We start from the raw sequence: 26,742 nt of genomic DNA, 5'->3' as shown, positions 1-26,742 counted from the left end.
CGCCTTCTGCAAAGCAACAGCACCCAGTGTGGCCTCAGCTAGGGGTGGTGACTGGGGATTTCTGCAAACCACGTGACTTCTGATCACAACGTGACAGAAATGTTAGAGAGACACAGATCTCAGCCCGTAACCACACTGTGGGCTCATTCTTGCAGACACAGCGCCTAGGACTGGTTCTTAGCTGTGTAATCACTAACTTCTAGAAGCCTGAGTTTCCTCTTCCTTAAAGTGGGAGACAGAGTATCACATCCTGTATCTCTAATCCTTGAGGCCATATGCATGTCAGAGTTCCCAATTAATTTTTAGAAAGGTAATGGGGTTCAGGTATCACGTACTATGTAACCCACCCACCCCCAGCAGCCCTCCTCAGTCAAACACATTAATATTTTTGCAGTGACAGTGAATATTCAAATTAAGCAAGAGACATAAAAACCATAAGTGAATTCATGCCAGATCAGGTCAGGTTTTGCCACTAAATGAATAAATTATTATTTTTTTTAAAGTTTTTGTTTTCAGGCCGGGTGCTGTGGCTCACACCTATAATCCCAGCACTTTGGGAGGCTGAGGTGGGTGGATCACTTGAGGTCAGGAGTTTGAGACCAGCCTGGCCAACATAAAACCCCATCTCTACTAAAAATACAAAAATTAGCCAGGCGTGGTGGCAGGCGCAGGTAATCTCAGCTACTGGGGAGGCTGAGACAGGGGAATAGCTTGAACCCAGGAGGCGGAGGTTGCAGTGAGCCGAGATCGTGCCATTGCACTCCAGCCTGGGCAACAGAGCAAGACTTCATCTCAAAAATAAAATAAAAAATAAAATAAAAAAGTTTCCATTTTCAGAGGATTCTGCATTTCAGAGTTATTAGCCCTTTAATGCCGGCCATGCACCTCATAGGGCTGTTATCCACATCAAGATGCTGTGGAGGAAAGCAGTTTCAGAACAATCAGTGATGATCGCTACTGTGAATCCACTATTCATCAGGTGCCCCATCGCTTGTTCATGGGCTCCTCACCATAGCTCTAAGCCACAGGAGCTATTTTCATACCCCATATAGGTCCATCCTATAACACAGCCAGGACAGAGACGAGAGACTCAGGCCTTCTGACTTTGATTCTGCTCTTTCATCTCGTTGTGCATGCAGTTAGAGAAACAGGCAAAAAGGAAAATGAAAGTGCACAGCTGGAGCCCATGATTTCCTGGAAGAGCCTGAGAGTTTTGCTTTTTTTTCTCCTGCAGCACTTAACAGAAACCAGTTTTGCAATCAATTCCTGCTCAAAAGCCACCCTAGTGTCTTTCTCCAGCCCAGACGCTCACAGCCTCCTGCAGGACCAGGGGGCCTCGGAGAGTCAAGGACAGAGGTTCAGGATCTTCCTCTCCCTCGGGATCTGAGGCCACAAAGGAGAGCTCCGTGGAGAGAAGGTGAGATGGCAGGCAGAAGTTGGGGGAGAAGGGGGCTGCTGCTCTAGTCCCTGAAGGACAAAGCCCCCAAGGGGTTAGCTTTAGGCACCTGACTCAGGAAAAAGAGCTGCTGTCCAAGCAGCGGGGTTCAAATGCCAGCCAGAGCGTGGGGAGAGTCTGAGGATCAATTTCTCCTATGTTAAACCCGGTAGGTTTCTGTCCCTTACAGCCATTTGAGGGTTAAATCAAAATGTGATAAAGCATGTGATGTGACTAGCCAAGCTGCATTTGCCCCTCCACTGCTGGGGATCCAAGGGCTTAAGCAGAGGTGATCTGGTACTTAGAAAGCAGGTGATTTCGGCCGGGCGCGGTGGCTCACGCCTGTAATCCCAGCACTTTGGGAGGCCGAGACGGGCGGATCACGAGGTCAGGAGATCGAGACCATCCTGACTAACACGGTGAAATCCTGTCTCTACTAAAAATACAAAAAATTAGCCAGGCATGGTGGCAGGCGCCTGTAGTCCCAGCTACTCCGGAGGCTGAGGCAGGAGAATGGCGGAGCTTGCAGTGAGCCGAGATCGCGCCACTGCACTCTAGCCTGGACGACAGAGCAAAAAAAAAAAAAAAACAGAAAGCAGGTGATTACATCAGCCACAGGGGTTTCTCTAGAAATTCAGTATAGGAGTGGTTTAGGGGTGTCATTTCACAAGAAAAAGGGTGCTGGGTGAGTTGTCTGGAAACTGCAAAGCCAACCTACAGAGTTTTCTAGATTGTAGGTTTATGTGAAGTTGTTTGGGAAGAGGGTGAAGGAGTTTGTGATAAATATTAGGGTGACTAGGCCAGGCGCAGTGGCTCATGCCTGTAATCTCAGCACTTTGGGAGGCTAAGGCAAGTGTCTTGTTTGAGCCCAAGAGTTTGAGACCAGCGTGGGCAACATAGTGAGATCCTGTCTCTAAAAAAATCAAAAATTAGCTGGGCGTGATGGTGCACGCCTGTAGTCCCAGCTACTGGGTGGATGGGGGGTGCTGAGGTGGAAGGATTACTTGAACCCAGAAAATCAAGAATGCAGTGAGCAGTGATCACACCACTGCACTCCAGCCTGGGCAGCAGAGTGAGACCCTGTCTCAAAAAAAAAAAAAAAAAAATTGGGAGATTATCTTGAAGCTGTGTTTTCAAAGTAAGCAGACTTTTCTTACTTAGATTGTGTATCTGAAGAAGTTGGTTTTGTGGGGGAAGGCAGGTAAGGAAAGACTGTCATAAATATCCTATAAGCTTTAAAATGAAAATAATGTTTCAAATCCTCTCCCAATAAAACTCTCATCTCACAACCACCGAGAGCAGGTCAGAGGGGAGGGAATGGGATCTGCTCAGACGAGTTTCCTGCTGTTACCTTTGCCCTGCATCCCATAGGACTAATGTAAAAAAAAAAAAATGGGAGAGGTACTGGGGGACTCTGGTGAAAAATGGGGTTCCAGACCAGGGTCTCTCACCCCCGGCACCCTTGTCATGTTTAACCAGGTGATCCCTGGTTGTGGGGGCCGTCCTGTGCATTGTAGGGTGCTTGGCAGCATCCCTGGCGTCTGCCCACTACATACCCTCTCCAGTTGAGACCATCAAAAATGTCTCCAGATATTAGCAATGTCCCTGGGGAGCAAATGTGCCCTGATTGGGACCAACCACTCCAGACTCAGCGTGGCTGGAATCGTACAGGCTCTCCTGCTTACTGTGTAACACTGACCTCCCTATGTCTCAGTTTGCACATCTGTAAAATGGGCATAATCTTGGCATCGATTTCACAGGGTCACTGTAAAGCAGGTAGATGTATGTCTGGCGAAAGTAAGTCCTTAAAGGTGCCAAGCCCCTCAAATCAAACCAAGCTTCACATACCAGGGAGGGGAGAACGTTTTTATCTTTGACACATTAATTCTTTTTCATAGACTGCCCCAAAGAAATAACCAAACATGTAGACACACATCTATATAAGGATTTTAACCAAAAATTATAAATACAAAATTTAAAAATAACTGAAAACAACCCAAAGTTTCAACAGTGAGAAAGTTACTGAATGTGTAGTGATACATTGGTATAATGAAATGCGACACGGTTTCTATATATCACCTGGGGAACTACTACCATACAATGTTTTTTTTTGTTTTTTTTTTTTGAGACGGAGTCTTGCTGTGTGGCCCAGGCTGCAGTGCAGTGGCCGGATCTCAGCTCACGCAAGCTCCACCTCCAGGGTTCATGCCATTCTCCTGCCTCAGCCTTCCGAGTAGCTGGGACTACAGGCGCCCACCACCTCGCCCAGCTAGTTTTTTGTATTTTTTAGTACAGACGGGGTTTCACTGTGTTAGCCAGGATGGTCTTGATCTCCTGACCTCGTGATCCACCCGTTTCGGCCTCCCAAAGTGCTGGGATTACAGGCTTGAGCCACCGCGCCCAGCCCCAACGATACAATGTTAAGTGACAAGAATTCACACAAACTACCTGAACAGCATTCATTTAAATTTTTGGTTTGTAAAATAAAATGTCACTAGTTTTTATTTCCATGTGGTGAGTGTACAGGTGGATTTTATAATTTATTTCTAAATTTTCAACCGTAAACTTGTATTCATTTAAACAATTAGAAAATGAATGGCTATAAGAATTTGTGTCCCAGGCTAGGCACGGTGGTTCACGCCTGTAATCCCAGCACTTTGGGAGGCTGAGGCAGGTGGATCACCTGAGGTCAGGAGTTCAAGACCAGCCTGGCCAACATGGTGAAACCCATCTCTACTAAAAATACAAAAATTAGCCAGGCGTGTTACCACATGCCTGTAATCCCAGCTACTTGGGAGGCTGAGGCAGGAGAATCGCTTGAATCTGGGAGGTAGAGGTTGCAATGAGCCAAGATCACGCCATTGTACGCCAGCCTGGGCAACGAGAGCAAAATTCCGTCTCAAAAAAAAAATTAATTAATTAAAAATTAAAAAAAAATAAAGAATTTGTGTCCCTTCAGAGTATGTGAGGGAGGATTTTTTTTTTTCTAACTTTTTACAAGTGGAAGGGAAGAGGATGAGAGAAGGGAGGATGAGCTGAGCAAGAAGCCATATCTAGGAAATGGCATTTCTGCCGTAAGTGCTGGACCAAGTACCAAATGTAGGGAAGAGATCCAAAGGAATATATTGGCTTCCCTAGGGCTGCTGTCAGAAAGCACCACAAACTGGGTGGCCTCAAACAACAGACATTTAGTGTCTCATGGTTCTGGAGGCTGGAAGTAAAAAATCACAGTGCCGGTAGGGCACACTTCTGCTGCAGGCTCCCAGGAGACCCTCTGTGCCTTTTGCAGCCTCGGTGGCTTCTGACAGCACGACTCTAATCTCTGCCTCTGTCTGCGCGCGGCCTTCTTTTCTGTGTCTCTCTCTGTCACCTCTTCTTATAATGACACCAGTGGTGGATTTCGGGGCCACCCTAAATCCAGGATAATTTCACCCGGAGATCCTTCACTAATTTTAACTACAAAGACCCTATTTCCAGATAAGGTCACATTCTAAGGTTCCAAGTAGACATGAATTTGGCAGGGGAAGGGGCACACTATTCAACCTGCCTCACAGGAAAACTGTTTTTTTTTAAATTGCTTAACGTATCACAGACAGCCACGTGGCAAAAAATATTGATACAAAAAGTATGAAGGGACCTAGAGAAAAGCAAGCTTCCACTGGTTCCTGACCCTTAATCTCATCACTGATTACTGCTATTAAATTTTTTTTTCTTTTTCTTTTTCTTTTTTTTCGGAGACAAGGTCTCACTGTTTTACCAAGGCTGGTCTCCGACTTCTGGGCTCAAGTGATCCTCCTGCCTCAGTCTTCTGAGTAGCTGGGATTACAGATGCAAACCACCATGCCTGGCTACTTTCCTCCCACTTCAGCCTCTCAAAGTACTGGGATTAAAGGCATAAACTGGCCAGGCTTGGTGGCTCATGCCTGTAATCCCAGCACTTTGGGAGGCCAAGGTGAGCAGATCACTTGAGGTCAGGAGTTGGAAACCAGCCTGGCCAACATGGTGAAACCCTGTCTCTACTAAAAATACAAAAATAGCCGTGTGTGGTGGCAGATGCCTATAATCCCACCTTCTCAGGAGGCTGAGGGCAGGAGAATCGCTTGAACTCGGGAGGTGGAGGTTATAGTGAGCTGAGATAGTGCCACTGCACTCTAGCCTGGGTGATAGCACAGGACTCTGTCTCAAAAAAAAAAAAAAAAAAAAAAAGCATAAACCACTGCATCTGGCAAAGATGCTTGTCTATATAGTCACATTTAACTTTTATGTATACAAATGAACCCTGCCTTTTAATTTACCAATGCATATAGGAGATCCTTCCACATCTGTTCACATGAATTTGCCTCCTTTGGTTTAATGTCTGCATAGGATATCATTGTTTGATAGGCCATAGTTTTTTTAATCAGTCCACTTTAAGTGGAAATTTAGGTGTTTTTTTGTTTGTTTTTTGTTTTTTACTATTAATAATGTTACAATACTTTTTTTTTGTACTTGCCTGCCACTTTAAAAAAAGTTTCTATTTTGAAATAATTATAGATTTACATGCAGTTATAATAAATAATACAGAGAGATCCCATAGACCCATTACTGAGTTTCCCAAGTTTAATTTACTGCAATTTTCTCACATGTGGATGTATGTGACTACCACTAATCAAGACACAGAACAATTCCATCCCAAGGATTCCTCTTACAGCCACAGACATTTCCTTTGCCTTTGTGATTTTGCCCAACTTTTTAGTTCCAACTTTTTTCGAGTCACTGTTTCAGTTGTATCTCCTGTAAGAAACATACAAAGTAGTTGGGGGTTGCTTTCTAAGCCAATCCGAGGTAAGACACTATTTTTATCCTATTTATAATTATGAAAAATGCAGAAACTAGTTGCTCCTGAACATTTATTGAGCTAGGCATTTTACTAGCTATTTTACTTATCTATAAGTTATATCTTATTATCTCAAACTATTTCTCTTTTCTGAGAAGGGAAATGTACAGTGGTATCTTGAATGTCTTGAAACCCCAGAACAGGTAAGTGATAGAAAGGGGCTTTGGATCCATACTAATGAGAAGGCCTTCTTTCTCCTCTAGAAAGGTAGTGCAGCGTCTCTTCTCAGCCAGAACACCTGTCATTCTGAATATGAGGAGGATCAGAAACACGCTATCTCCAGCCTGCCAAGGTATGTTTTCTTCCATTCCAGCTATTGTCACTGGCAGGTAAAGCAGAATCTTCGTAAGATAAAGATGGAAAGCAAGATTCAGAATGTTGAAAAATACAGGGAGACACAAAGGCTGTCAATCATATTCAAATGTTTCACCCTGGATTCCAAAATGCCATTCTCTGTGAGTTCTCTGTGTGCTTCACTAGCTGCTCCTGTGTTCCATCTCTTGTTCTTCCTCCTCTCTTTCCTCAGGTCCCACTGTTGGCGTGCTCAGGACCCAGTTCTTTGACTGTACTTTGTCTCTACTGTTACTCTTATCCTGGGGTTCTCACCCAAGTCATGATTTCAACTACTTTCTGCACTGATGGCTCCCAAATTTGATCTCCAGCCAGAAACAGAGTCAACATCACTTGGCTGTCTAACAGGTTTCTCAAACTTAACCCATCCCACACTGAACTCTATCACACCCCACGACAAACACATATCCTACCAAAAAAACCTTCACCCCTTCCCATCTCAGTAAATGGGATCTTCATTGTAACAGTTGTTCAAGGCCCAAAAATATGATGTTATCCTTGACTCTACTCTCTCACCTCCCACATGCACTGGTGAAACCTGTGGATTTCTGCAAATCTAACTGCTGCCATCACCCCTACCAACATAGAGCTCCTAAAACTTTTACCTTGTAGATAGAAGGACTGGGGGACTCTTTTATTCTGTCTTAGTCTGTTTTGTGCTGCTATAACAGAATACCACAAACTGGGGAATTTATGAAGAAAAGAAATTTATTTCTCACAGTTCTGGAGGCTGGGAAGTTCAATATCAGGGTGCTAGCATCTGGCAAGGACCTTCTTGCTGTGTTATCCCATGGCAGAAGGCAGAAGGCAGAAGGGCAAGAGGGTGTGTGCGAGAGAGGCGAAGGAAGGAGGCTGAACTCTACTACTACCCTCAATACTCACACCAATTTACTTCTTCTGGTCACCAAAATGTGTGAGTTTTTCCCCCTACACCAAGCAATTCTCCACTTCTTGATGAGAACAAACTTGGCATCCTACAGTTTAACTCAATTCAGACACTATCTCCTTGGAGATACCATTAGATCCCACAGGTTAAGGGCTCAGTCCCATAAGACTGCCCCTACTTCAGACACCAGTTGTAAGTGGTGGGTCCTCAGGTTACCCACAACTTTTGTCCAATGTGGTGACACATGGAAGATTTCCACACCCCCTTCCTCAGTTTCAATGGCTTGCAAAACTCAGGGAAACATTTATTTACAATGACCAGTTTTTTATAAAGGATCCAACTCAAGAATGGCCAGATGGAATTGATGCACAGGGCAAGATATGGGGGAAGAGACATGGAGTTCCCATGCCCTCTCTGGGCACACCACCCTCCAGGTATCTCCATGTGTTCACCAACCCAGAAGCTCTTTGAACCCTGTCCTTTTGGGCTTTTATGGAGGCTTCCTTACACAGGCATGATTGATTAAAGAAACTATGGACCATTGGTGGTTAACTCAATCTCCAGTCTCTCTCCTCTCCTGGAACTCAAGGGCTGAATATTCCAACCCTCAAATCACATGGTTGTTTCCCCAGACGACCAGCGCCCCCATCCTTGGAGGCTTTCTAAAGTCACCTCATTAACATCAACTCAGGTGTGGCTAAAAGGGCCCGGTTATGGTTAAGAAAAGATGCTCTTTTCACCTTTATTGTTTTCATCACCAGGAAATTTCAAGGGTTTTAGGAGCCCTGTGCCAGAAATGGGGATGAGAACCATACACACACACACACACACACACACACACACACACGTATATGTAATTATATATCTATATATAATTATACTTATAAACCACAATATCATAACATATTATGTTTTTGGGAATACAATTTGTACAAAGGGGCCTTGTAAATTACTGCTTTGTTCGGTGAAAATGATCCTTTAATCATTACTGTCCATGTGGTCATAATATTTGTGAGAGAACAGAATACGCTACTCCGAGATACGCCCCTTTGGCATAGGGATTCTTGAGGTGAAGGCAATTAAGAAGAAGCAGATGCAGGAAGGCTCTCTGTCCTCTCTCTATTTGCCTAAAAGCAAGATCTAAATTTACAAAGGTCTTTCTATCAAGGATAATAAAGGTTAACCACTGAGAACTTTAGACCTTTATGGGCCTGGAGATGGTACCAGAGGAAGCTGCGTAACAAACTTTATTGACTAGTCTCTTTCTATTCTTCATTTCGTTTTTATTTGTCTACCCACAGTTTGGTGGCCCTCAAGATGCGAAGTCTTTTTCTTCACCTTGTCAATTCTCTAAAATTGTATAATTCTTTGTTGAGGGTGGTTATATAAGCAGGGAGTTCTAAGCCACTCCTCTAAGAATTGTTTATTCCCTGGTGTCTCCTACATACACTTAAGAGTACATTTCTGTTTGTTTTTCTCTTATTTATCTGTCTTGAGTTACAGGGGTTCTAGTTGAGAACTTAGAAGAATAGAGGGAAAATTTTTTTTCCCTCTCTTATAATATCCATCTAAGAAATCACTCACCCAGGTCAAGATGGAGAACAGGAGATTTCCTTGTACTTCCTCCTCCCAGTCAATCATCGCCCCACCTGAGAGAAAACCATGATTCTGACTTCTACAACCAATTCATTTGCATATTATTGAACTTCATATAAATGGAGTCATTTGTTTGATTTCTTTCACTCAATAATAATGTCTGTGAAGTTATTCCATGTTGTTTGGGTATCAGTAGTTTTAAAAGTTGTTATTGCTATGTAGTATTTAACTATATAAAAATACTATAATTTGTTTGTTTATTCTTCTATTGATTGATGTATTTGGGTTGTTACCAGCCCTTGGCTATGTATGGGAGGAAAAGTAATTTTTTTCTCAACCCTCATAAGTTCTTAGCTGGAACAGACTCCTGTAACCCAAGACAGATTAACAAGAGAAAACCAAGCAGAAGTGTGTTAACATGTCTATTTCATATGGACATGGGAGAGATCCAGGGATTAAATAATTCTCAAAGAAGTAGCTTTGAATTCCTGTTTCAATACACCTCCAACAATGAACAGTACATTTTTAGACAAGTAGTAAGACAGTGGAAAAGGGTTTTAAGTCTCCAGGAGGAACACTTTATGGGAAGGCAAGTCAATGTCATCTTTGGTGATCGAACTTTATCCTTTCTGGTAGTGAGGAGATGAGGGACAGCTTTACCTTTGTAAATTTATGTCTTGCTTTTAGGCAAATAGGGGGAGGGTGGAGAACTTTTCTTGTACCCACTTCTTCTCAATTGCTTTTGGCTCAAAATAATCCTTATGCCAAAGTGGCATATTTTGGGGTGGTGTATACTGCTACCCTCCAATAAAGAGGTCACAATGTATTGAACTGACTATTTCACCGCATGCATTTATTGTGTGTAAGCTACACCTCAACATACAATTTTAAAATAATAGTTTGCAAATATTTAGTATGCTATATGGTTGTTATTTTGATACCACAGAATCCAAAATCCCTCCACACCTGAATTTCATAAGGTTTCATCATATGTGCAGTAATGTTGTTTTTCTACATTCCTGACCAGAAAATCATTTGACTCCTGGGGACACAGATTTGGTGCCACAGATGCTGCTGGACAACCAGGCAGAGGAAGAAAGTGAAGCTGGTGTTGGTTTGGAAAGGTAACCCAAAAGGCCTAGTCCCCAGGGAGAGGGCTGGTTCTGTTGAAATGCTGCAGGCATCCTCACAATAAGGAATACATGTGCTCTGATAGGATTACCTGTGGGGCCTTATCTTCCTGCTGGTCTCTATTATGCATACGAAAATCCGTTCCCCTAGGGAAAAAAATACTTCACAGAGCTAAAGTAAATATTTTGGAGAGCAAGTCAAGATTGAGTCAGTCACATGGCGTTGGGCAATAAGACTCCAAAGATAGAAGTTGCTCCACTCTGGAGAGTTACATCTCTGTAACTCTCTTGAAGACAGGAACTCCATTTCTTCAGCTCATATACCACCAAGGAAGGAAGCCATTTGGTGTTAACAAATTAATGAATTTAAGCCCAGTTACTGGTAAATCAGCCTCCTGCACAATGTGTGCAAGTAACAAATATTTGCTCTGTGAATTAGGTGAATTATGTGTAGTATCTCATGGAACTGAACTGAAATGTTATCCAATGCCAGTAGACATCACCAACTGATACAGGATGTACTGGAGCAGAGATGTTCACTTGTGAGATGCTTGGTTTAATTAAGAAACACATGAAGTCAAGCTTCTATTAGTTATCAGCCATGCTAAAACCAAAACTCTACAGTTAATATACAGTGGCATTGTTGATCTTTGCAGCTACGTATCTATTTGCTGTTTCTTTTTGTCTAGCATACCTTGAGGAAGCACAAAGATCAGGGTGGGCTAAACTATGGCATCTTTTATGTCTAGGGTTCTTCATCAGGACCACCCCGCTTGCCTTCATCCCACCCCTTCCCCATTGCAAGCCCTGGTGATCTTCTGCTCTGTTAACTGATTTACATCTGTGGATTAATGGATAATTGGGCCTAAATTTATTAATTCATTAATACTTAAAACATATGCTCGATGGTATATTTAGTTTCTAATCTTTCCCACTGAGGAATTCTGTGCATGTGTGTGTGGAAAGAGAGATTTAAAGATAAAAACATTTATGGACATACATATACTTCAATGAGGAGGCCGTGACATCAACTGACAGATGAGAGGAAGGGCAGAAGTTTAGGACTCAGAGCCCACCCAACGCTCCATCTTTACCTTGCATGTTCCTTTGGGAGTGTCCTCTTTTCTCTCTGGGCTTGAGGCCCCCCACTGAATCATAAAGGAGATGGCCCAGATCCTCTCCAGGGTCCCCTCCAGCTCTGATGTTCTCCTTTGGGCCAGGGCATCTGTTATCACCAGGCCTCCTTGGCTCACCCTGAAAAAAATGCACAAATGGCACCTTACATGAGAAAATGCCCCAAGCAGTAGGCTTTGCTCTCACCCTGATGCACCTCTCCCTTGAAGGTCAAAGCCAACTGACCTGGCAAAGATCCCTTCGTACTTCGTCCTGTGAAATGTTGGAGGAAGAGGGGTCTGGGTCTCTTTGTCTCAAACTTCTTCCATAAAGGACCAATCCCATCTGCTTGAAGGGTCAAGTAAAGCTGACCAAGAGCAAGGAGAGCATTCAGGACATGAATAATAATTTATCTCAACTCTCAATGTGTAACTCCTGATAGAAGCAGAGGCACACCCCACGTAGCCAGATTCAGGGTCATCAGAGTGGAGGATGTATGACTCAATATGGCCCCCTCCACCCTCCTACTCACTTCTACACATCTGGGACTCTCATCCCCTGCCCACTACCTTGTCTTCTCTTTCTCCTACTTTTCCCAGATCTCTCCCGCCATTGTTCCCAAGTTCCTTATCTTGAGTGGGGTTTTAACATTTCCCCACTGCCCCTCCTCTGCAGCAGTGCTGTGCTTTCTCTGAACAAGGCTGAAAACATACCTCAGGACTTAATCTTCCTTCCCTATTCCTTGACCAAGGCTGGGGTGACTCACATTTATCCTTCCACATGCCCCTCTTACGTGTTTCTTTTCTCCACGGAACCAGTAGTTTTCAGCGAAAGTTGAACTACTCTACAATGCTCTGGGACTTTTCAGGGGATTTTGTAGGGAGGTACAGGGAGGATTCGAAGTTGAGAGTGGCAAGAATATCCAAGAGCCACAAGCAGTTTCCCATCTGGGAAGCTGAAGCAAAATCTTTATTTCATTTCTCCTCAGGGATGAGGAAGATGTTCCTCTGTGTGAAGACGAGGAGCTACAATACAGAGATCTGTCCCCCAAAGAAAAAATATTTTTGAGAGAATTTCCCAGATTGAAAGAAGATCTAAAAGGGAACATTGACAAGCTCCGTGCCCTTGCAGAGGATACTGACAAAACTCACAAGAAATTCACCAAGGCTAACATAGTGATCAACTCTACTGCTGTCATCTCTGACGCGATGAGCCTCCTGGGTTTAGCCTTTGCCCCAGTAACAGGAGGAGTAAGCCTATTGCTCTCCGCCACTGGTCAAGGTTTGGCAGCAGCAGCTGGGGTCACCAGCATTGTGAGTGGTATGTTGGAAAAATCCGAAAATAAAAAATTCCAAGCACAGGCTGAAGACATACTGCCCACCCATGACCAAGAGGACAGGGAGGATGAGGCAAACAGGGCAGACTATGTCACAGCTGCTATAAAGATTACCTATAATGGTGTAAGCGTCTTGAAGGATGCCAAGAAAAACATCCGTGCATTTCAGAAACTCAGAGCTGACCCACACTTGGCCAGTGCTAGCAAGCGTCTTCTGACCACTGGCCAAGTCTCCTCCCGGAGCAGCAGGCAGATACAAAAGGCCTTTGGGGGAACAACACTGGCGATGACCAAGAATGCTCGCCTGCGGGGAGGTGTGATGTCCGTCATCTCCCTTGGCCTTGACTGCGTCGCTCTCTCAAAGGGATGGAAGCACCTGAAGGAAGGAGCAAGGGCAGAGCTTGCGGAAGAGTTGAGATCCCAGGCCTCGGAGTGGGAGAGGAAACTCACAGAACTCACCCAGTACTACGAGAGCTTGCAACAGAAAGTAAGGTCAAGGGCCAGAGGGGTAGGGAAGGATTTAACTGGGACCTGTGAAACCAAGTCTTACTGGAAGGGGTTAAGGGAGCATGTGTGGGTGTGGGTGTGGGTGTGTGTGTGTCTGTGTGTATGTAAAGTTTACATGAATGTTTCTTAGGACATGGCATACAATGGCCTTGGAGGTCCAAATAATATCAAGTACATCTTGGAGATGAGGGTGCCTGTCCTGGACAGACCTAGGCATGCCTTCTGTTTATCCCTCAATGCTCCTTAAGGCCTATTGCTGGGAAAAGGGTCTCCCCTGTTTGTTTGTTTGTTTTGAGACAGGGTCTCTGTTGCCCAGGCTGGAGTGCAGTGGCATGATCTCGGCTCACTGCAACCTCTGCCTCCTGAGTGCAAGCAATTCTCCTGCCTCAGCCTTCCAAGTAGCTGGGATTCCAGGCATACACCATCACGCTCAGCTGATTTGGGTATTTTTAGTAGAGACAGGGTTTCACCATTTTGGCCAGGCTGGTCTCGAATTCCTGACCTCAAGTGATCCAGGCACCTTGGCCTCCCAAAGTGCTGGGGTTATAGGTTTGAGCCACTATGCCCAGCCGGGTCTTCCCAGTTTTAACAAAGAGTCACTGAGCCATAGGGAGAGTTAAGAACTAAATTGTCTCCTCCTCCAAATTCATATGTTTGAAGTCCTAAACCAAAATGTGGCTGTATTTAGAGATGGACCCTTTGGGAGGTAATTAGGGTTGAATGAGGCCATAGGGTAAGGTTCTTGCCCAATGGAATTGACCTCCTTATAAGAGGAGGAGGAAATACAAGAGGACCTCCCCACCCCTGCTGCACACCTGCACTGAAGGAAGGCTATTTGTAGACACAGCAAGAAGGCAGCCACCTGCAAGGCAGAAGAAGAGAGCCCTCACCAGGAACTGAATGAATCAGCAGCTCAGTCTGGGACTTCTAGCCTCTGGAACTGTGAAACAATAAATTTCTGTGGTGTAAGCAACTCAATCTATAGTAGTTTGTTACTATTTTGTTATAGTAACTGAAGATGACTAAGCCAAGGAGGTTATGTCACTCACCAAGTGTCTTAGTCTGTTTGTGCTGCTTTAACAAAATACCTTAGACGGGGTAATTTACAAACAACAGAGATATATCCAGAAATCCACAGTTCTGGAGGCTAGGAAGTCCAAAATCAAGGCACCAGCAGATTCCATATCTGGTGAAGGTTCACTCTGCTTCACAGATGGCACCGTCTTGCTGTGTCCTCATATGGCAGAAGGGGCAAACAAGCCCCCCTGGGTCTCTTTTATAAAGGCACTAATTCCATGCCTAAAGGCAGGGCCCTCATGACTCTATCACCTACCAAAAGGCTCCACTTCTTTATACTATTGGAGGGGCAGAAGGAACTTCCTTTCTAGACCTTGAAGGTTTAAGAATTTGAATCTATAAAACAAGCTGACAATAGACAGGTTAACAGGAGAAAAGGCATATACATTTTTTAATGTGGGCCAGATGGCGGAAGCTTAAATAGCACCCCAAGCTACAGGAAGTGGGGCCTCTGATGGGGAGGTAGAGACACAGGCCATGGGAGGGGGTAGGGGCAGGAAGTGTATGGTGAGCAAAGTTTGCCTTATTACACTGAGAAAGGTAGATCACCTGAGGTCAGGACTTTGAGACCAGCCTGGCCAACATGGCAATACCTTGTCTCTACTATAAATACAAAAATTAGCCAGATGTAGTGGCAGGGTACTTGTAATCCCATCTACTCGGGAGGCTGAGGCAGGAAAATTGCTTGAACGCAGGCTGTAGGTGACAGAATGAAACTCCATCTCAAAAAAAAAAAAAGAAAAAAGAAGAATACAGTCATGTATCTCTTGGTGACAAGGATACCGTCAGGCCTCTGAGCCCAAACCAAGCCATCGCATCCCCTGTAACTTGCACGCATATATGCCCAGATGGCCTGAAGTAACTGAAGAATCACAAAAGAAGTGCAAATGCCCACCCTTCCTTAACTGATGACATTCCACCACAAAAGAAGTGAAAATGACCGGTCCTTGCCTAAAGCGATGACATTATCTTGTGAAATTCCTTTTCCTGGTTCATCCTGGCTCAAAAAGCTCCCCCACTGAGCACCTTGTGACCCCCACTCCTGCCCGCTAGAGAACAACCCCCCTTTGACTGTAATTTTCCTTTACCTACCCAAATCCTATAAAACGGTCCCGCCCTTATCTCCCTTCGCTGACTCTCTTTTTGGACTCAGCCTGCCTGCACCCAGGTGATTAAAAAGTTTTATTGCTCACACAAAGTCTGTTTGGTGGTCTCTGCACATGGACGCCCATGACAGATACATTCTGAGAAATGTGTCGTTAGGCAACTGCATTGTTGTGTGATTATCACAGAGTGTACTTATCCAAACTTAGATGGCATAGCCTACTACACACCTAGGCTATATGGGAGAGCCTATTGCTCGCAGGCTACACACCTGTACAACATGTGACTACTGAATACTATAGGGAATTGCAGCACAATGGGAAATATTTGTGCATCTAAACATATGTAAACAGAGAAAAAGAAAAGTAAAAATATGGCATAAAAGATAAGAATTGGCTCTCCTGTACAGGGCACTTACACAAATGGAGCTTGCGGGGCTGAGAGTTGCTCCAGATGAGTCAGCGAGTGGTGAGTGAATGTGAAGGCCTAGGACATTACTGTATACTACTGTAGGCTTTATAAACACAGCACACTTAGGGTACACAAAATACATTTTAAAACGTTTTCTTCCTTCGGCATATTAGGCAATAGGAATTTCTCAAGTCCACTATAATCTTATCAAACCATGGTTGTATATGCAGTTGACTGAAACATTGTTATTGAACACATAACTATAGTTGAAAGAATAAGCAAAAAGTCTATCTCGCTGTGGTGTCTTGAGCAACTTTTAATTATTCTCCTGTCCTGCAATATGAGTTAATCTTCTCTGATTGATGTAGATTCCAGGAAGGGGTGTCCAGGACAATTGTCTTCCTTCTGGAGAAACTTCCCTTAATCAAATAAGAGAACTTCAAAGAAAGCTCCTCCCTGTGCTTTGGAAAGGAAGGGAAGTGGGCAGGAGTGGGTCAAAGACAGACCTTCGTTCTCTTATTTCTGAGGCCCTTCAGTCTCCTTTATCCAAAGAACTCAGCATGCCAAAGCACCCTATTTTAGGGTATCTTTTTCTGAGCCCTAAACACTATCACACTGGGGATGTCAACTATGAAAGGAAAATATCTTGGGACCCCAGAATCACCAAGGAAAACTCAAGCTTAGGGAAACTGCTTAGGGCAAACCCATCTCCCACTCTGTTCAAAGTTATCCCTCTGCTCACTGAGATAGATACGTATCTGATTGCCTCCTTTGGAAAGGCTAATCAGAAACTCAAAAGAAAGCAACCATTTGTGTCTCACTTATCTGTGACCCGGAAGCTCCCTCCCCACTGAACCAGTGCTCTTCTTACATATATTGATTCACGTCTTATGTCTCCCTAAAATGTATAAAACCAAGCTATGCCCCGACCATCTTGGTCCCATGTCTTCAGGACTTCCTGAGGCTGTGTCACAGGTGTGTCCTCAACCTTGGCAAAATCAACTTTCTAAATTTACTGAGACCTGTCTCAGATTTTCTGGGTTCACATTTTGGAAACCATGAATGGATTCTGAGTGGAGATGCTCCCGACCTTTGACAAATCTGTCAGTGCTTGGTTACCAGCATGAGCTAACTTTATGGCTCAAACCAATAGGACAATTTGCTGAGGTCTGAGAGGACTCCCTCCAGAAAATCCCTGATCTCTTAAAATTTGGTAGAGATCTGAAGTTTATTTTGCTGTACAACACCTCTTTTGTTGGAGTTTTACTTGCTCCCAACAAGGAAAGCAAGTTTTCCTGCTTTCATGATGATGGAAGTCAGGTGACGTGTTAATGGAGTTTGAGCTCTCTTGCAATGGGGAAAACGGTTTTGTTTTTTTTTTTCCTGCTTCTAGGATGGTACAGGGCAGTCTACAGCCTGAGACCCATCACTAGGTAAGAAACTGTTTTGGGATTCTGTCTTACAAATTCTTTTTAAACGACTAAAGTTAGTATTTAACAACCAGCTGGTGTTAATTTCTGCGTACACTTAGAGCACTCAGAAATTGTATAATCTGTGTGACCATTGTTAGTTTTGCTTAACTGTTTTGTTGTTTGTTTCTGTCTTAGTCAAATCCGAAGGGGAACCCTGAATTATGGGGTCAAGGACTCTGACGTAGTAGGAAAATAGCCAGCTTAAAAAATTTTTTTTTAAATTTTAATGACTAGGCCGGGCGCGGTGGCTCAAGCCTGTAATCCCAGCACTTTGGGAGGCCGAGGCGGGTGGATCACGAGGTCAGGAGATCGAGACTATCCTGGCTAACATGGCGAAACCCCGTCTCTACTAAAAATACAAAAAACTAGCCGGGCGTGGTGGCGGGCGCCTGTAGTTTCAACTACTCGGGAGGCTGAGGCGGGAGAATGGCGTGAACCCGGGAGGCGGAGCTTGCAGTGAGCCGAGATCACGCCACTGCACTCCAGCCTGGGCGACAGAGCGAGACTCCCTCTCAAAAAAAAAAAAAAAAAAAAAAAAAAATTTTAATGACTATAGGGGCTTTATTTACATAACAAGGCCACCTTTTTGCTAGCCAGACCAAACTGAAAGAGCAATAGCTGTACCTTTGAAATAGCAACCTTTTATCCTAGCTGAGATTTGGTAATAAGATTTTTTAAAAAGTTTTTCAAGGAGCTCAATGGTTGAAGGTCTGCTTATTTAAAACACTCACATCCAAGATGTGTGTGTTTGTGCATGTTTGTATTTGAAAGGCCTTCATGTTTTTGTTTCTTGTTTGTTTTTCTCTCCTAAGACCTTGTCTTTTTTTTTTAGCAAAAAAAAGTGTTTTTTCCTTTTACTACTTAGTTGACTGAATTCTGTTTTCACCGGATTTTTTGACTAAAATAGTTATTGCAACAGAGGCTACTCTTGTGCTAAGGAAGAATGTAGTTTAATTTTATGTTTAATTTGGCTCAAAGAAAAATAAAAACATCTTCCTCTAACACCACCAGGCTTTTTTCTCTCTGTACCTTATGATGTAAATTTTGCTATATGATTTTCACCTGGGTTGTTTTCTTTAATGTGCAAATTTAAGGCTATTTAGCTGACAATTGCCTAGGGCTGTAAAACAGGTTATCAAGAATCTGAAAGTCTAAGATAGGAAAAAAAGGTGGGGGGGTGGGGGTGGGCATTATAAATCTGTAAAATGTACTTCTATTGGCATGCCTAATATGTCCTTATATGTATGTATGTGTTGTGTACACAATGTTTCAGTACTAAAAATATATAAAACAGCTCCAATTGGCTTAAAGAAAAATAAAAGTGCTTAAATCAGATACTAAAAAAGAAGAGTAGTCAAATGTTTTTTCAAGTTTATGTAACTTAAGTAAAATCTTTAATAAATAAGCTAGCTTTAAAATTATTGGTAAAGTGATGTTAGAAATGTCTTAAGAATTGCCAGCATACATTTTTGTTTGCATTCTATCAATCAAGTGATTTTATACTTATCCCTGCAAAATACCATAAGGTGTCAAAATTTGGCATAGGGGTTACAAAACTGTAATGATCTTTGCTTGTGTAATTTTTAATAAATATGACATTGATATGGTTTAATGAAAATAGCTGCATCTTGAATTTAGTAAGATTACCATAACTTCTAATCCTGTGGCTTGAGGCAGTTTAGTCCACAGACAAGAAGGAGGTTTGTTTTGGGAAAGGACTGTTACTGTCTTTGTTTCAAAGCTAATCTTAGACTAGATTTCTTCAAAAGTTCATTCGGCCTATGCCCAGGAATGAACAAGGGAGAGCTTGGAGGTTAAGAGCAAGGTGGAGTCAGTTAGGTCAAATTGTTTTTCACTGTCTCAGCTGTAATTTTGCAATGGAAGTTTCATAACTTTAAATCATGACTATCATAATTTTTATAAATAATCTAGGTAAACAATTAAAATGAAATAGGTAAATGTAATGGGATAAATACAAACTGGATGCAATTTAGAATATAAAGTCATATTAAATTAAATAACAGATAATTTATTATTTGTGTATTTTCCAATAAATATATCTTGTAGGAAAACACTCTTGCTTAAAAAAAAAAGTGTGTCTTTTTTTTTAAAACAAAAAAGGTGAACAAGTTTTGTCTAATTCAGAACTTATTAAAAGGTTATGTATAAAACCAGGTAAAAGGAACCAGAAAATAAAAAATGATGTAAATAAAGTTATGAAGAATTTTTTCAAGGTTAAAAAGCTTTTTTTTTTTTTTTTTTTTTTTTTTTTTTTTTTGAGACGGAGTCTCGCTCTGTTGCCCAGGCTGGAGTGCAGTGCCGGATCTCAGCTCACTGCAAGCTCCGCCTCCCGGGTTCCCACCATTCTCCTGCCTCAGCCTCCCGAGTAGCTGGGACTACAGGCGCCCGCCACCTCGCCCGGCTAGTTTTTTTGTATTTTGTAGTAGAGACGGGGTTTCACCGTGTTAGCCAGGATGGTCTCGATCTCCTGACCTCGTGATCCGCCCGTCTCGGCCTCCCAAAGTGCTGGGATTACAGGCTTGAGCCACCGCGCCCGGCCGGTTAAAAAGCTTAAAGAGAAATAATTTTATATAAGAAAGAATCTTATATGGTAAATTTGATTCAGTGTCTGCTGCAGTGGGCGGGTCTTTCTCTGGCCTCCCCGAGCACCTTGCCTTCCCCACCCTGCCATAAGCAAAACTTTTCTCCCTTCCCTTTCCTCTCTCTCTCTGTGCAAACTGCAAAGGAATGGTAAAAATCACTGTTTAGCCGGGCACGGTGGTTCAAGCCTATAATCCCAGCACTTTGGGAGGCAGAGACGGGCGGATCACGAGGTCAGGAGATCGAGACCATCCCAACATGGGCTAACACGGTGAAACCCCGTCTCCACTAAAAAATACAAAAAACTAGCCGGGCGAGGTGGCGGGCGCCTGTAGTCCCAGCTACTCGGGAGGCTGAGGCAGGAGAATGGCGTGAACCCGGGAGGCGGAGCTTGCAGTGAGCTGAGATCCGGCCACAGCACTCCAGCCTGGGCGACAGAGCGAGACTCTGTCTCAAAAAAAAAAAAAAAAAAAAAAAAATCACTGTTTATCTCCTATAAAGTTTTGATTACTGGATAAAAGGATTCACGAGGCTAATCTTAAGCTGTAGTGAATCTGGTGTGTTTTGTGGGTCTTTCTGTATTGTTCTGTCACCAAGAGGGGTACCTTAGGATAAAACGTGGGCTTAGGACACCTGTAAGCCTGTTTTCAGATGGCCCAGCAAACTGGAAAATTACGAACTTTTCTGCGGGTCCCTGAAAAAAATTGAATGAGGTTTTTTCCTTGTCCTGTACGTCCTTGGGAACTTGACCTTATAACCATGTGGCTGTGATTTCTTTTTTCACAATAGTGACCTGGATTCGGAGTCCAATTCCTGGCTTAAGGAATGAGTCTTTTATCTTCTGTCTGTCTGTGTGTTTATATAGGTTCTGTGTGTGACATTTATATATGAAAGAGCTTTGATTAATTTTGTTTAATAATAATAAGAGCTTAAATCAAATATTTTGTCAGAAAATTAAAAAGTATAATGCCTTTTATTTAGTTCATGTAACTTAAGTAACCTTTGGGAAACGAAGACAGTTTTAAAGACTATTAGTAAAATAAAAATATTTTCAAAAATTTAAATATTTGGTCTAAATTATGCAGGTCAGATATTAGGTTTACTAAATGTAGTAAAGTCATAAACTGCTTCTTTGGCTTTTAAAAATTGTTCAATTTATTTTGGAGTATTATATTCTAGATAAGGCCTGGGACATGTGGAGTTAGCCATGCCCCCTAGCTATGTTGGAAATAGTCAGACCCTCTGGTGGCCTAGGCTCCACACCTGGTACATAATTAATATCACTTACTAACCAGGTTTTTCACCAAAAATAAAAGTTGCTAAGAGTTAACATTGTAACATGTAATTAAGACTACTAAAGAAACAGTTCCACCTGTAAGGTTAGCAAAGTGAAATTTTTTTTTTTTGAGACGGAGTCTCGCTTTGTCGCCCAGGCTGGAGTGCAGTGACACAATCTCAGCTCACTGCAAGCTCTGCCTCCCAGGTTCACGCCATTCTCCTGCCTCAGCCTCCCGAGTAGCTGGGGCCACAGGCACCCACCACCACGCTCGGCTAATTTTTTGTATTTTTTAGTAGAGATGGGGTTTCACAATGTTAGCCAGGATGGTCTTGATCTCCTGACCTCATGATCCACCTGCCTCAGCCTCCCAAAGTGCTGGGATTACAGGCGTGAGCCACCGCACCCGGCCGTGAATTTTCTTTTCTTCCCCTAAAGGGTTAGAGGATTGTTTTAAGTTAGATAGAATAAAGCTGAAGGTTTTTAAGAAAGTTGTGGAAGTTTTATTTAAAAAATTAATTGTAAGAGATTTTGTGTGTGAATATATTGGCTAAAGTTAAAGAGGCATTATTCAGTTTTTCCATAAATTAAACATTGGAATAAAAGCACAACAGGTTTTTGTTAAAGCAAAACCCTGCTTATGACCTACTCTTTAACAAACATTTGTAAAGGGTTATAAAAAGTTTATGAGAATCTTACCTTATGGTCAAACATTAAAATTGGGTAGATATGTCTATAAGGTTTTATTAAGAACTGGGTTTGACATCAATAATGCACTAATGCAACAGTGACATTTGGCTTATTTAGTATAAAAGTCATACAGGAAGCATCATCAAATATGAAATGGTGTTTGGTTTTCTTTGGGCTATATTTGTATAAATGTTACTGGTATGTATTCCAAATTTGTTTTTTGTTTTTTTTTTTGAGACGGAGTCTCGTGCTGTCGCCCAGGCTGGAGTGCAGTGGCGCGATCTCGGCTCACTGCAAGCTCCGCCTCCCGGGTTCACTGCAAGCTCCGCCTCCCGGGTTCACGCCATTCTCCTGCCTCAGCCTCCTGAGTAGCTGGGACTACAGGTGCCTGCCACCGCGCCTGGCTAATTTTTTGTATTTTTAGTAGAGATGGGGTTTCACCATGGTCTCAATCTCCTGATCTTGTGATCCACCCGCCTCGGCCTCCCAAAGTGCTGGGATTACAGGCTTGAGCCACCGCGCCCGGCCTTCCAAAATTATTTTTAAGAAAAACTCCTATAATTATGATATGACTTAGAGTATGTTATTAATAATTTTAATTGTTATATAAAATAATTGTATGCCACAGAGGTAACCAAATTTCTTTGTCTATCATGTTTTTGACTGTGGTTGTCCTAAGATGTTTCATCACCCACAAACAATTGTTGTCTTGTTTTAACCCTCTTTAAAAGGTGATTTATAATCAACTATAAAACTCTAACAGGTGTTCTTGAGTGTAGGATTCTGATAACTTTGGAAATGTGACATCAGAATAGAGAAAAAACTTTCAGAACTCTCATGGAGAGCTGAAATGTTCATAGCTATCAAACAGAACAGAAGTTAACTGCATGGAGTAAACTAATAGAAGTCTAAAGTAATCTTTTGTTTTTTTACTTTGCTTAAAATGTTGCTGATCCTTTTTTTTGTTTTTCAGAGACAAGGAAACTTTTCTTTTGAGCTATTTACAGCTTTTAACAATTGAGTAAAGTGTACTTCTGTGAACAAAATTTGGAGCATATTTGTTTCTCTCTACATGATTTCTCCAGAATTTGAAAACTAGTTGCAAGTATTCTTAACTTATGGCAGTATAGTTATTTGCATAAGTGCAATTAGAATCTGTTTTCTTTTGTAACAGGGCACAATTGGAAAAACTGATTATTTTACCAAGGCCTTGACTGGAATATTGTGCTTTCCTTTAAGGAATCAAACTTAACTGTAAAGCCAATAAAAGTCCCTTGGGAAAACTGGCCTCATATCTTGCCTCCACAGTCCCTGTATAGGGTTTCTGATTGGTGGTAAGTAAAGAATGTCACTTTCTATCAGGCCCAGGGGCCCCAAGTTATCTTGGAACCTCAGGAGGAGAGGAATTTACTCAATTCATAGGTATTTGAGGATACAAACCCATGGCAAGGCTCGGCTCTAATAAAAGTCCTATCTAAAATTCTTTCTATGGAACAGAGTCCCATCAAAGCCAATTTACAAAGAGCTTATGTAAAAAATAATTATTCTTGAAGCACTTTAGACAAATAATTAGGTCAAGTATGAAAAGGTAAATTGGTGTTGCCATAATTTGTCTTTCGTAAAAATGGGAAACTGGAGAGAGAAATATTATGTTTCAAAAACTGTGGTACACTTGTTATTAAATTCTAGTCTCATCAGTTGTTTTTAAGTTTGTTTCTGCAATTTAGGCTAACCCTGCTTATTCCTGTAAACCAACCATTCCTGACTGCAGCTTAAAAGAAACAAGACAGATGGGTAATGTAAAAATGTGAATCAATATTCTAATTCTGAGCACATTGGACTCAACTATCGATCCCACATCAGCTTGGCTCCAACAGTTGCCCAGTTCTTGGAAAGCCTTCTAATTTAGTTTACTTGGAATAATTTTACTTATTTTGCTTTACTGTTGTGGAATATATTGCTATTGTACTCTTTCTGTGTAGGAATAAGGATATGCTTGCTCAACGATTTCTTAAACACTTATTAATCTTCCAGGTATCACCTCTTGTCAAAACTTGGAGTTATGAATGGCCATTACTATACTGATACTTTCTGACTGAGCTCCTCTATACCCTAAACACAAGAGACTCTCATAGTTAGGCAGGAATATCATCACCCTATTCAGTCTGAAGAAGTTACAGAAGATGAATCTTGGTCGCTCTGCAACCCTTATGATTAAGGGTTCTCTTATAAAAGGGAGGGAAGAAATGTCAGAGGTGTTTAAACCAGAGCAACTCCATCTGGAACAGAGTCTGGGTAAAATAAGGCTGAGACCTCCTGGGCTACATTCCCAGAGAGTTAGGCATTCTAAGTCACAGGATGAGACAGGAGGTTGGTACAAGATGCAGGTCATAATACCTTGAGGATAAAATAGGTTGCAATAAAGAAACCAGCTAAAACCCACCAAAACCAAGATGGCGATGAGAATGACATCTCTTCATCCTCACTGCTCCACTCTCATCAGAGCCATGACAGTTTACAGATGCCATGGGAACATCAGCAAGTTACCCTCTATGGTCTAAAAAGGGGAGGCTTGAATAATCCACCCCTTGTTTAGCATATAATTAAGAAATAACCATAAAAATGGGCAACCACCAGTAGCTCTTGGGGCTGCTCTGTCTATGGAGTAGCTATTCTTTTTTTTTTTCTGAGATGGAGTCTTGCTCTGTCGCCCAGGCTGGAGTGCAGTGGCACCATCTTGGTTCACTGCAACCTCTGCCTCCCAGGTTTAAGTGATTCTCCTGCCTCACCCTCCCTAGTAGCTGGGATTATAGGCACGTGCCACCACACCCAGCTGATTTTTGTATTTTTAGTAGAGATGGGGTCTCACCATGTTGGCCAGGCTGGTCTCAAACTCCTGACCTCATGATCCACCTACCTCAGCCTCCCAAAGTGCTGGAATTACAGGCATGAGCCACTGCACCTGGTCCATTCTTTTATTCCTTTACTTTCCTAATAAACTTGCTTTCACTTTACTCTGCATACTTGCCCTGAGTCCTTTCTTGTGCAAGATCCAAGAACCTCTCTTGGGGTCTGGATGGGGACCTGTTTCCAGTAACACGTTCACTCGCCTGCATGCACAGTCAGTCCTCAGTAGACCTGTATTGTTTTATGCCAGCTTCTATAGTAAGAGCCAAAGATAAGACGGGAGGATTCCTGGGAGAAATGTATTTTGTGTTCTCTTTTCCATATCAACTCACCCTCTTGTTGCCTCTCTGTGTTCTCTTCCTCCCCGACCCTGGCAGTAATCCTGGCTGGGATCCTGGGTCTGCACAAAAAAGGGTGTCACTGGAACCTGCTCAACCACATTCCAGCGGGAAGGAGAGAGCCCCTCTGCCTGCCCCCAAGACTCAAATCCTTGAAGCTTCTTCAGGACTTCAGAACCTGTAGGAGTTCTCCTAGCTGCCCAGCTCACCTATCTTAACAATTTTTTTAATTTTCTATGCTTTAGCTGCTATTTTGAAAGTAGTGCATAGACAAGTTTTTTTGTTTTGTTTTGTTTTGTTTTTTTAATTCAGGAAACTAAAACATAGGAAGAAATAATGCACAATTAAGAGTGACAACTGTTGGTATTTTGGCATAGAATTTCCTTCCTGTGTTTTTCTTGCTTTGGGGGTTGAAATACTTGCTTTATGTCATTAGAATATTGTCATTAGACTACCTGCTGGGGACCATTTCTCAAGGCTGTATTACAAAATATGCATTATAACATATGTTTCTGCAACCCACTGAGTTTTCTTTCTAATTTCCAATTTTCTCATTTGCCTACAGATCTGTAACTTTTTGTTTTGCTGTTCTTACTGTAGTTGAAAAAATAGGCAAAAAGTCTGTCTAGGTTGATGTCTTTTTTTTTTTTTTTTTTTTTTTTTTTTTTTTTTTTTTTTTTTTTTTTTTTTTTTTGAGACGGAGTCTCGCTCTGTCGCCCAGGCTGGAGTGCAGTGGCCGGATCTCAGCTCACTGCAAGCTCCGCCTCCCGGGTTCACGCCATTCTCCGGCCTCAGCCTCCCGAGTAGCTGGGACTACAGGCGCCCGCCACCTCGCCCGGCTAGTTTTTTGTATTTCTTAATAGAGACGGGGTTTCACCGTGTTAGCCAGGATGGTTTCGATCTCCTGACCTCGTGATCCGCCCGTCTCGGCCTCCCAAAGTGCTGGGATTACAGGCTTGAGCCACCGCGCCCGGCCTAGGTTGATGTCTTGAGTGGCTTTTCATTGTTCTCCTCTCCTGCAATGTGAGTTAATCTTCTCTAGTTGATGTAGATTCCAGGGAGGGGGGTCCAAAGCGATTGCATTCCTTCTGGACAGAATTTCCCTTAATCAAACAAGAGAATTTCAAAGAAAGCCCCTCTCTTTGCTTTGGAAGGGAAGGAGGCAGTGGCAGAAGGTCAGAGAGAGACCTTTGTAAACCAAAATAAAATTCAAAGCCCCCCACCCCAACAACCATCTGAATGGACTTCTTCTTCCAGGTCAGAGCCCTCTACATTTAACCTGAAAGAATAGTTCAGGCCATGATGGGAAGCGGGAGTTCGGACATGCCTCAGTATGCCCTCCTCTCTTTTGGAATTCAGGAAAAGCCAATCAGCATTTCACATCAATACAGAACTTACGTCTGCTATCTGGAGACTTCATCTGCAAGATAAAGCTTTGGTCTCCAGGACTTCTTTTTTTTTTCTCTGAGACAGAGTCTCACACTGTTGCCTGGGATGGGCTGGAGTGCAATGGCATGATCTCAGCTCACTGAAACCTCTGCCTCCTGGGTTCAAGCAATTCTCCCGCCTCAGCCTCCTGAGTAGCTGGGTCCACAGGTACCCACCACCACACTTGGTTAATTTTTTTTTTTGTATT

At 42.7% G+C, this 26,742-nt stretch overlaps 1 protein-coding gene across 4 annotated transcripts; it reads left to right on the top strand.

The window, feature by feature from the left end:
- Positions 1–1,183: 1,183 nt before the first annotated feature.
- Positions 1,184–26,742, top strand: APOL6 (apolipoprotein L6). Of its 4 annotated transcripts, XM_050806428.1 has the most exons (7): positions 6,517–6,603; positions 6,838–7,010; positions 10,172–10,268; positions 12,376–13,210; positions 17,216–17,255; positions 25,146–25,735; positions 26,086–26,742. In XM_050806428.1, exons 2-5 carry the CDS (start codon positions 6,950–6,952, stop codon positions 17,240–17,242), a joined length of 1,020 nt encoding a protein of 339 aa, XP_050662385.1. In that variant the 5' UTR covers positions 6,517–6,603; positions 6,838–6,949; the 3' UTR covers positions 17,243–17,255; positions 25,146–25,735; positions 26,086–26,742. The 4 variants fall into 4 exon arrangements, with proteins under 4 accessions (XP_050662384.1, XP_050662383.1, XP_050662385.1 ...); XM_050806427.1 differs by lacking the exons at positions 6,838–7,010; positions 17,216–17,255; positions 25,146–25,735; positions 26,086–26,742 and adding an exon at positions 1,184–1,417 and having other exon boundaries at positions 6,519–6,603; positions 12,376–15,058; XM_050806426.1 differs by lacking the exons at positions 6,838–7,010; positions 17,216–17,255; positions 25,146–25,735; positions 26,086–26,742 and adding an exon at positions 1,188–1,417 and having other exon boundaries at positions 6,515–6,603; positions 12,376–15,058.

The sequence above is a fragment of the Macaca thibetana genome, chromosome 10 (assembly GCF_024542745.1).
Source record: "Macaca thibetana thibetana isolate TM-01 chromosome 10, ASM2454274v1, whole genome shotgun sequence".
NCBI classification, from domain to species: Eukaryota; Metazoa; Chordata; class Mammalia; order Primates; family Cercopithecidae; genus Macaca; species Macaca thibetana.
Note: the sequence above shows the minus strand (reverse complement) of the source record. Positions and strands in the feature narration are given on the sequence as shown.